This window comes from Pogona vitticeps, chromosome 10, assembly GCF_051106095.1.
Source record: "Pogona vitticeps strain Pit_001003342236 chromosome 10, PviZW2.1, whole genome shotgun sequence".
Lineage (NCBI taxonomy): Eukaryota > Metazoa > Chordata > Lepidosauria > Squamata > Agamidae > Pogona > Pogona vitticeps.
In genome coordinates this window covers 25067316-25078214 of record NC_135792.1, presented here as the reverse complement: position 1 = coordinate 25078214, position 10899 = coordinate 25067316, and the positions used below count along the sequence as shown (strand labels likewise).

At 44.6% G+C, this 10899-nt stretch overlaps 1 protein-coding gene across 1 annotated transcript; it reads left to right on the top strand.

Annotated features, from left to right (window-relative positions):
• Positions 1–604: 604 nt before the first annotated feature.
• NUDT21 (nudix hydrolase 21) lies at positions 605–8883 on the top strand. The gene is made up of 7 exons (XM_020806111.3): positions 605–864; positions 1923–2123; positions 3646–3709; positions 4725–4814; positions 6030–6105; positions 6636–6750; positions 8589–8883. Exons 1-7 carry the CDS (start codon positions 749–751, stop codon positions 8608–8610), a joined length of 684 nt encoding a protein of 227 aa, XP_020661770.1. The 5' UTR covers positions 605–748; the 3' UTR covers positions 8611–8883.
• The last annotated feature ends 2016 nt before the right edge of the window (positions 8884–10899 follow it).

Sequence of the window (10899 nt, the reverse complement as noted above, 5' to 3'; positions counted from 1 at the left end):
CGCCATGCCCTGCGCGCCTCCGCGCACGAGAGGCGGGGCTTCGTCGCGGCTTATCCAATCACCGCGCGCAGAGAGGGGGAAGGTGTTGAGGCGATTGGGCGAGGAGGAAAGTCAGTCACTGGTGGGGGGGTGGATAGGAAACTGGCCTATCAGCCATGGAGAAGCCGAGACCGAGGGTTCCCACAGCGGCTATAGAGGGGCAAAGGGAATGCGAGCCTGGCAGCATATTAAATGATAACGCCTTTGTTAAGGCATCATCTTCCTGGGATAATTTCCTGGAAACGTATTACGAGTTTTCATGGGTAAGCCACTCTATCCACTTAGGATCCGGCCCGAGGAAGAACCATGGGCTGCCTTTAACCAATGGCAATCCAGTGATGGGTTTCGGACAGCCAATACGAATGGAGCGTGCCCTTTCGAGTATTCTGATTGGCTGTGGCGTCCTATTGCTATTCCGCCCAGCCCCGTGAAGCATCCCGGGCTCGGACCTCCCCTTCTCTATGGAATCCCAGTGGCCTAGAGCGGGCGTGAGGGAGGGATGGCTAGACCGGCGCCGCCAGCCTTCGTTTTCGCTCTCTCTCTCTATGGTTCCCGGAAATGCGGCCTGCTGCTTCCGGCGCCAGCTTTTGGCGGGTGTGAGGTCGGCGGCGGGCGGCTGGAGGTGTGGGGGACGGAGTTTCGGCGCGGCCGGGGAATGCTGGTGGTGGCGGGGAGGCCGGTGCCTTGGTGAACCGCGGCCGCCTCCGCCATGTCCGTGGTGCCGCCCAACCGCTCCCAGACCGGCTGGCCCCGCGGGGTGAACCAGTTCGGGAACAAATACATCCAGCAGAGCAAACCCCTGACCCTCGAGCGGACCATCAACCTGTGAGTGAGGCGACGGGGGCCTTCCCGCTTTCCCGGACCCGGAGGGAGAAAGCGGCCTCCCTCCTAATCCCGGTTTAGGCTTCTCCACCCCCCCCTTCATTCCCGCCTTCTCCCCCCCGTCCAGTAGCCGGGAGTTCCCCGGGTGATGAAGTAGATTTCTCAAGCCGATTTCAACCAAGCCGCCTCGCCCAGCCACGCCTGCGCCCTTTCCCGCCCACCTTTCCGAACCGTTTTCCTTCCTTCTCCAGTTCTCAGAAATCCGTTTTTTCTCCCCCTCACACGAGAGGGGGGGGGAAGAAATAAAAAGAGACGCAAGGGCCCTCTTCACACGTGCCCGTGTGCCTGCTGTGGCGTGTTGGCCTCGGGCTCACGTGTGAATGGGTCCTCCTGTTAGGTACCGCCCTGTATGTATGACAGCGTTGAAGAACAAAGGAGGATTTTAACCCCAATCGGAGAAGAAAGGCTGGAAAGGGTGCTTATGGAGTAGAAGAGACCTTTTGCTTAGAGGCCACCACCTCTGGCGAAGAAATGCAAGGAAATCATCATCTATTTTCAAGGGGAGCAAAAGTAATTGAGGGAAGGGCCCTCTTCACACATGCGCCTGCCCCCGAGGTGGCCCATCCAAAATGTTAGCAACCTGCCCTTCGTCCACCCCCTGCTCTAAAGGCTGCTCTTTGTTTGGGCTCAACGCATTGTTGCGTTTGGGGCTGGGTTAAGAGCAGGGAATCACCGCTTTATCTCTTCAACTCCAGTGATGAGAGGAAGCTGTGCGTTTGTCAGAACCTGGAATACCCCTCATTGTGGCATAGAGGATCAGTGCAACTTTTGAATTCTCATTTAGCATCCTTTCCAACCACCAGTGATTTTTTTTCCTCGCAGACCATGCTGCCAGCACCTCTTTCTCAAAGAAAGGAAGAGGTGGAGGTGAAATATTGCTTTGCCACATTTTGTATCTGGGCTTTGGCACCCTGGTCTCCAGTACTGTGAGAAAATCCTTGGACAAGAACATCGGTTTGCATGACATACAGTATTTAAGATCTCAGTTTTTTTGCCCCCAGGTATCCACTCACGAATTATACCTTTGGGACCAAGGAGCCCCTCTATGAGAAGGATAGTTCAGTGGCTGCACGGTTCCAGCGCATGAGAGAAGAATTTGACAAGATTGGAATGAGGCGGACCGTTGAGGGCGTCCTGATCGTGCACGAACACAGGCTGCCTCACGTATTGCTCCTGCAGTTGGGCACAACTTTCTTCAAACTGTGAGTGGCTGTTCTTGCATCTGGTGCTGCCTAACGAGATGAGTACAGTATTTGCAACTCTGGCAAAGAGCGAAACTACCTTGCATGGGTAGAAATGTGGAGCAGATAATTGGCAGGAGGAGTAAAGGCTTAAGCACCCATCTGATTCTTTTTCCACCCCACTTGCCCCAGAGGAAGAAGCACAAGAGAAGGGCCTTGCTGGCTTGGTTGAGACCCAGTGCTGTCTGGCTTTCCACTCTCCCTGAAGTCCTGGTGTCAAGTTCAGGACGTGAATGTACTTATTGTCCTTTGCTTCCCCCCCCCCCCCTTGATATATCCTTAAGCTGTAAACCATCTCATGTGTTTCAGAAAAGAAGCACATATGTGAAGTACATATCATAGCAGTTTAAATCAAACAACTATTCATAGTAGAGCCATAAATTTTATTCTGTAGCATAATCAGCTTGTGTTTTGCTTGTTTCATCAACATGGTCCAGTTTTATTTGATGGCGCTAGAATAAAGGCAACCTTTATTTGCGTGGCTTGTGGTTGGTTTGTTGGTATTTTGGTTCTGGTTCATTCCTGCAGTGGGAAATAGAAAATTTGTCCTTTTTAGAAACCTATGACAGGCTTTGTTCAGGAAACCTGTGGATTCCTAGCTGGGAGTGGCGTCTGCTGCACAGCGAGAGACAGACTTCTAACTAAATGTCCCCAGAAATTCACTTACTCATATTGGGGTTCTGGTAGCATCAGATATTACAACAGGATGTGGACTGTAATTTACCAGAACTGATGCTGAAAATTATTGTTTTTAAGCTGCCACAATACATTTGCTTTTATTTCTGTTTGGTTTCTGGTACATTGTTCAGTTTAAAAAGGCAGGTCAGAAACTCTTCAGTTGGGTAAAGCCCTAATTGGTACAGCTAATATTCTGTTGGTGTTTACTAGACACTGGGTTACAGTTGTGGGACCTGGTCACGTGATGAGACACATGACTGGCATCCACAAACAGTAGTTTCTGCAGTTGTACCTCTGCTTTGTAGTAAATAACAGGTTTTGATAGCATTTGCTGCTGTATGAGGAGCATTGTTCTATTATTAACAGAGTTGGGCCTAAAGGTAGAGGCTTCCTGAACCTAACTAGCATAGATTTGTTAAATGAGAGCTGTCCATGCATGCTTTGTATCCAAATTCTAGATGCCTGCGGTGGAGAGGAAACATAGCTGAGCAGTGGAGTGTATGTTGAAGACTACATCTCTAGGATTTTTTTAAAGACTTAGGTGACAAGTCGTGTGGGAATTTGGAGAACCATTGCTACCCTGAGTAGACAGCCCTGGGATTGAGCGACAAATAGTCTCACCCAGTGAAAGCCAGTCTAGATTTGCAATAGGGTGGTGCTTCCTGGTTAAGGCAATTAGCTTTAGGACATATTTCAGTCTATTTCAGTTAGTTGTTTGACTTAAAATTATGCTGTTTCTTGAAATATTTCAATGTTGGTTTGACTATAATTGTGCCTAAAAACATATTTTTGATATTTATAACAGGCCAGGTGGTGAGCTTAATCCAGGAGAAGATGAAGTGGAAGGCCTCAAACGTTTAATGACTGAGGTATTCAACACATTTATTTGGTTTTGTCCTGTGGAACCCTGGCAGATTATTGTAAACATAAACAAAGATAAATAGTACTGGGTTAAATTTCACAAGTTTTAATATGCGTGCACAAAAGTGTCTGCCCATCATAGAAACCCAGGTTTGATAAAGGCCTGTAAGTGTGCATTTGAACGCAAAGCTCTCATTAAAGTGGTCTTACATATCTAGAAAGAATGGCCAAGGAGCTTTTTCTTAAAGAGGAGGCACTTCAGTTGGCTTGATTTGATTGCTGTTAGTGAGAACTGAAGCAGAATCATCTGCAGAATTTGTTAAAATAACTCTTTGCTGTGTTTACACGAATGTCCAAAGTCTCTTGTGAAGTGTTTCCTTGTTCTTAACATGAAGTTAGTAAGGCACTAGCTGAAATCCTGTTACTTATCATAAGCAGAATCATAACATTCACTCTGCTCTTAGTCCGTAAACAAAGAGTTGACCCTGCCATTCCTGGGGGTGTGCAGCCGTGGCTCTTTGTTTACTGGCTAGGAGCAAAAAAGAATGAATGGTATGATTCTGCTTAGGCTAAGCAGCAGGATTTCAGCCACTGAATCTCAAATTGGATGATCAAAACATTAATGAGAAAGATGGCTTAATCTCAGCCTGTTGATTGTACAAGGAACTGCGCAGTGAGCAATGTAATTGGCTTAAGCAACTATACCTGTGGAACTGCTTCTTTGACCAGACTTCTGCTGTGGTGTACATTTCAAAGTGATATATGCACCTTCAAGTTATGCAAGCATAGCTACACAACAGGATTGCTGCCATTATTTTAAAAACATTTTCCCAGCTACATACAAAGCAATTACTGGGGTTTATGTTACTGTTGTAAGTGATAAGCAAATCTAGTTAGCAAAAGATTTGAGTGTTTTCTTATTCATGAACAACTGATTACAGATACTAAATTATTTTGCTGGGCTAACTTGCTTACAATATATAAGAACATATTTAATTTTTCTTGCATCTTATGTTTTGATAGATACTGGGTCGTCAAGATGGAGTGCAACAAGATTGGGTCATCGATGATTGCATTGGTAACTGGTGGCGACCGAATTTTGAGCCTCCCCAGGTGAGGATTGCAATTCACATTACTGTTTTTATTTTCTATATATCTTAGAGTTGTAACTGGAGATGGGGACGAACCTTGGTTCGTAGGTTCGTGCCTGTTTGTACGCATGGCTCCACCGGTGCTGTGTGTTCACTTCCCCGACTCCTCAGCTGGATCCCCCTACGGACAGGCTAGTGCCCGCTGTCCTCCTTCTCTTCGATGGTTCACTCAGTCTCTGTAAGGATTGTGGGCTTCCCAGCCTGTCTCCTTGCCTGATCTCCCACTCAGACAAGAAGGCAGGATGGACAAACAGCTGAGGAGAGGAGTGCACTCCAGCTGGTGATTGGCTCCTTAGGTCACATGTAACTCATCTGTAGTTATAACCCAGTGCCTCCCCAGATTTCAGAATCGGTGGTATGTTTTGTGGTGCTAGTGGAAGCTTTTATCCTGCTGCAAATGGCAGCTGGATTAGAGCAGGGTTGATTTTTATCCATCCTGACTTAGAGCTATAGCAGGGATGTAAAGTGCTGCTTTGGCTTGCTCTTTACTGTTGCACTAGTCAAAGTCCTCTTCTGTAGCAATCCTGATGAGGGAATGACTTTATGGGCAGCAGCTAGGGAGGGAAACAGGCAGAGTGGCAGGCAACTTGAAATCACAGCAGCAACTCTTCAATTAGTGGCAGTCTGCTGTTGATGTTATTTCAGCTGTATCTGCATGGCAGGATACTGGCTGGTATCTTGGCATATTTCTCATTGCTGCTCCCAGACTTTGGAACTCCCTCCCACAAGAGGCCAGGCTGGCTGACCTTCCGCAACCTGGCAAAGGCCTTTCTCTTCAGGGAAACTTTCCCTGAGTGACTGGCCGCCTGAGTAGATTGCTGAATAGATTATAATGCATTACTGCTTTGAATGTGTTCTTAGTATTGCTTATCGGGGTTTTTTTTGTATCTGTTTGATCTTTTTTAGTATTTGTATACTCTTGTTATCTTTTGTATTGTCTTTGACTCATGTAAGATGCCTTGGGTCCTTTTAAAATGGGGTCAAAATGTTTTAAATACTCAAGTAAATATTTGATGTATCTGTTCGACTTTGAATCTCCAAGCATTAAGGATGAGACTCAGAGCAGTGAAACTATAAGTAGCCTTATTTTCCTCATCTGTCATGTACTCTCGTCACTGTCCTTCATTGCAATGTACATGAACGTCAAGTTCATTCATTTTTAATTTTTTGCTTCTAGTATCCGTATATTCCCGCTCATATTACGAAACCAAAAGAGCACAAGAAGCTCTTTTTGGTTCAGCTTCAAGAAAAAGGTAAGTGTCTGGCTATATCCTGAACATGAGTTTATGTATTACTGAGATAATTCAGTGTGAACAAAAGGCTCAGCAAAAATGGCCTGTACCATCTGACCTTAAACCTGGAAACATTTCTCCATTGTATCTGCTCTGGGAGTATGAACTTTGACCCTCTAGATGTTGTGGACTTCTGCTTTTCCCAATTTCAGCCAGCATGTGTAAGGGTGATGAGAACTGGAGTTTAAGAATGAAAGGCCAACAGCTGTCCAGCTGTTTTATCCATGCATCACACTCACTGCCATTTAAAGTTATAAGGACTGTGTTGCTTTGGGTTTTGTGACGTTACTTGCCCAATCCAGCCATCATTGAATATTTGGCACTAGAGATGGACATGGACATTCGGATTGTACAAAGTAAATCATATAATGATTGCTCTGTGTATGACATGGTCTTGGGTTTAAGCAGGACAAAGCTAGGCTTAATTTTGTTCTTCGTCTGGATTGAAACAAGACTTGTCTTTGATTGTTCCTCTCCTGGATTTATTCTAGCTTTGTTTGCAGTCCCCAAAAATTACAAGTTGGTAGCTGCTCCCTTGTTTGAGCTCTATGACAACGCACCAGGTTACGGGCCGATCATTTCCAGCCTTCCCCAGCTCTTGAGCAGGTAGAGTATCTTCTGCCTTTCCCTTGGCTTGGATTTCATGCTGCTGCCTTTAGAAAACGGAGGAACTTTTAAGTTCGCCTTTGATTTCTGTGAGGTCCAACTGTCTGAATGTTCTTGAGGTGTCTCTCTGTCGAGAAGGTTTTGAGTTCTTAGATAAATTAACTTTAGAAAGTACATGGAAAGAAATCTTGTCATCCCCTTCTCCCCTCTATGTCCCCTCAAAAGGAAGGCCAAAGGGACTGTCCTTGGCACTGTAGATTGGGGTGCCGCAGACTGCTGGGGAGAACAGCCAGGGAGTGTTTCTTTACAGCAGTTTATTATAAATTGTCATAAGATCCATACTTTGGTACAGTTCTCCCTCGCCAACACTCCATGCCCTGTCTTGCAGTATTCTGGAGTAGAGATGGGCAGGAACCGCTGATTCAGTTCGTTTATCAGCCTGACAGGTGTACGAAACTTCAAAACCCCGCCCCCTCCTACGGGTGGCCACTCAGAGGCAGTGCCTGAAGGAGGTGGGCAGAGAAGCCCAGCCAATGCCTCTTGAGTGGGCACCCGGCCGTAAGAGGCGGGACTTTGAAGCGCCAAACACCTGTTCAGCCAATAAATGAACTGCCAAACTCTAGTGGTCTGTGCCCATCTCAATTTTGGAGTGCACTCTTCCGCTCAGTGGGACATTTGGTGTGGGTGCAAGTCAGAAGAGAGGAAAAGGGAACTTGCCTTATCTTCTTTGGAACATTTCTTTGAAAAGAATGGGTATAATGTTACACTGAAGCTGTCCTTGACAGCTTAGCGATAGCGTCGTGGGTCCCGTAGCATCGTCACATGGATGGCTTCAGCGGTTGTTGGGGAAGAGAGACTCTTCAACCCAGCTCCTGTTCGCTGGCTGGAGGTCAGAAAAACAAACACAGAGTGAATCTGAATAATAAAACAATAAAATTTCATTGCTTGCAAAAGCAGTCCCAAATCAATGTGTTTGCATTATGTTATTCAGCAAAATAATTTGGATTTTTTTAATTAAAAAGAGCTCTTCTACTAAGCACTGTTTTCTAATTGCTTGTGCTGTTTTGTTTCACCTGATAGAATTGTATCACTCCTGTTGTTTTCCTTCTATGCCTCACCGTTATTAATATAGTGTAGAGGGATTTAGTTATTCCGAATGGAGTACTGGAATTTCTCACTTGGGAAATCTCCACCTGCCACTAGAAAAGCAAAGCACTGCAATCATAGTAGGCAGATTTCAATAAAATGATACTCATTTTTACATGCCTTGGGGATTTTGCAGACACTGGTTGTATTTGTTTTAGACTCCAAGCTTAGAGGCCTATGATTAACAGCCCTAAAAACAGTAAGTTAGGATATGATTTCATTTATCTGTTTAATGTTTCCAAACACCATGGTTTGTAAGCAGATTCAGGTTGCAACTGGCTAGACGTCCTGCTGTGTAATATATTTGGGACCAAAGGGCTCTGGAGATTAGTACCTGGAGAATTCAGGACCAGATGTGGTATTTGAGGAGCGGCTGGTTTCTCCTGCTTGTCAACCTAGCCACAGAAATGGTGTTCAAAAGGAGCAAGAGGCTGTGGCAATAGGATTTGCTGGCATCTTTTGGTGGGGAAAGAAGCCCTTCCTTCTTCATGTGGCCTTCTTTAAAGCAATTGCTGACCAGGATTTGCTGCCATGCAGGCTGAGGATTTCATGCGATGCACAGCGGGTTTATAAGAGAAGCCTCAACACGAAGACAGAAAGTAGCTAGCTGCTCAGCTGATTTAAGAAAATATATATGTGCTGCTCATTGCCATCTGTAAAGATCAGTAATCACTTTTTTTCCCTCTTGGCAGGTTCAATTTTATTTACAACTGAATTTCCTGAAGTGTGTGTTAGAAGCCGTCTCTGTGAGAACAGCTTTAAAAAGTAGGAGAGGAAACTTGACGCAAGGAATTGTTTTGTTTTTTTTTTAATGTCTTTTATCCCTCAATTTTCCCCTTCCTCAAAACTTTCTACCATCTGAATAGAAAAGTGAATCTTCACTGTTTAGATAGTGGAATGATGAGTGTAATTGCGTTTTAATCACCTATGGTGTAATAGTTGCCTGATCTTTTTTTTTTAAAATAACATTAAACAAAATGGACTCCATTTGCGTCTCATGTATTTCTCTTCCTCCAGTGAGACCTTGGCCCACTGACTAACAGATACCACAGCAGAGACTGTACAGAAGCTGAATGACGTCTTTGTCTGTTTAAACATATCTTGGGAAATGCAGATTACAAGGAGACAGTGATTGATACCTTCTTGTATAGGAAAGTAGGAGGGGTGTCTAGGCAAAATAGATCCCAAATCCAGGACATGGCAAATTCAGCTTCGTGTTCTGTCTCTTACCTCTGCCCAGATGAGGTGAACCAAGCCCATTAAGAAAGTCTCAACACAACAAGAGGATGGGTGATGCGGGACTGGTGTATCTCTGTAAAAGCTGGCAGTACTGCTCTGTTTATAAATCTTGAGCAAAAAGGATAGTTGTTCTTGCTGATTTTGGAGCGGCTGATGGGTCTTATTGGCTGCAATGTTCCCTCGCCAGAAATTTCAGAGGAAACAAGTGTGCCCGAAGGCTGTTAAGAGACTTAGCCTGGAGAGAAAAATACATGCTGGGGATGTTTTGAGTGGGCAACATGTTTTTGTTATTAAAAATTATATGTAGTTGTTTTGAGGGAGTTTTTCCTATTTCTTAAACTTTCAAATCAGGCTATATTTAAGGGTGCTTATGCATTTTTCATATATTTCTTAATACTCATAAATGAGTGAACCCAACCCATGTCTGCTATCAACACAGACCACTTTGCTATAGTTCCTACACCCTTCTGTGCAAAAAGAAATTTCATTTCTGGTCCAAATCTTTTCACTTTGCTGGACATTAAGGTGACTTTTACTTCTGTGCAGTGCAATGAAACCACTTCTGTTTTGAATGTTGAGTTACTGCTATTTCAGTGTGGGGTGTTTTTTTTTTTTTTATAAGCCTATGAAGAAAATGTTTCTGAGGGATATGAAAGTTTGTGTCAACTTTTGTTCTAGGTTGTGTTTCGGTTGCTGCCACGGTCTAGAGATAATGGAACTGCAGTTCTCTCTTAACAATATGATATTGAAGGGTTTACTCCCAAGCTAGTTTACATGGGTTTGGGGACTGGGAGACATTACTTTTCAGATTCTGGTCCTGAACGTGTGACTGTTTCATAGCCGGTGGATTTATTAAAGAGATTTAAGGACGTCCGGTGGATAGAATGAACCTTTTGGTGTGGATGCTTTCATGCTATACTTGTCAGTTGTCCACCATCCCCATAGGCATTGGATAGAATAAATGGCCGGCCACCCCAACCCATGCATCCAAACCCCCACTTTTCAAGATGCAGCTGTTTCAGTCTGGCTCAGTTCTAGCCAACTTCTCAAAAAATGATGATGGAACTTCAGTTTTATGTCCTATAGCATCCGGGCTGCCGAAGACTTTGCACAATGGAGGGTTCTTTATCAACTGTCCTACAGTCATTCTTTCTCAACATTTAATTTGGACAGTTGCAAGACAGGGCCAGCCATTCAAACCTGTACCAACAATACCCAAAATACATACAAATAAGGAAGGGGAGGATGTGCATCTGAAGCTTAAGTTTAACTACCCCAATCCTACACCCATATCCATAACCTATGAGATGCTGTAGAACTGCTTTGGCTCACAAAATTCTCACATGTGGCCTACACATGTCAATTTCTCTTGAGCTCCTGGTGCAATCTGGTGGTATTCTCACCTAATTTCTAAGAATATTCACTGTATGCAGAAATGAATGAGGGGCAGGATGTTCACGCTGTAAGACTGGTTCTTTTCCAAATCGTCTACCCAAAGTGTCACAGGTGTGTGGGTGGTGTACCATTGTATCATAAACAGTTCTTTATCTCGTTGCAAAATATGGTCAAAAGTGGGTGTGATTAATCTTGTTCTTTGACTGGAAAGGCCAACCATTAGCTTGGGACAAATGAAACGTACTTCCAGATATGTTTCCACCACTGCACTTCAAGAAACCCCAAAAGCAGTTTTCTCCGACACTACAGCGGTGCCGATGGGGGTGTGTGATTTTTGTGTGTGTCCATAACCAGCAGAATACTCAAGAG

Excerpts from the sequence above, each read along its gene's own strand:
- NUDT21 (XM_020806111.3), top strand. The coding sequence starts at position 749 with ATGTCCGTGGTGCCGCCCAACCGCTCCCAGACCGGCTGGCCCCGCGGG. Across the intron at positions 3,710-4,724 it reads TCAAACGTTTAATGACTGAG|ATACTGGGTCGTCAAGATGG; the intron begins GTATTCAACACA and ends ATGTTTTGATAG. Across the intron at positions 6,751-8,588 it reads CTTCCCCAGCTCTTGAGCAG|GTTCAATTTTATTTACAACT; the intron begins GTAGAGTATCTT and ends CCCTCTTGGCAG.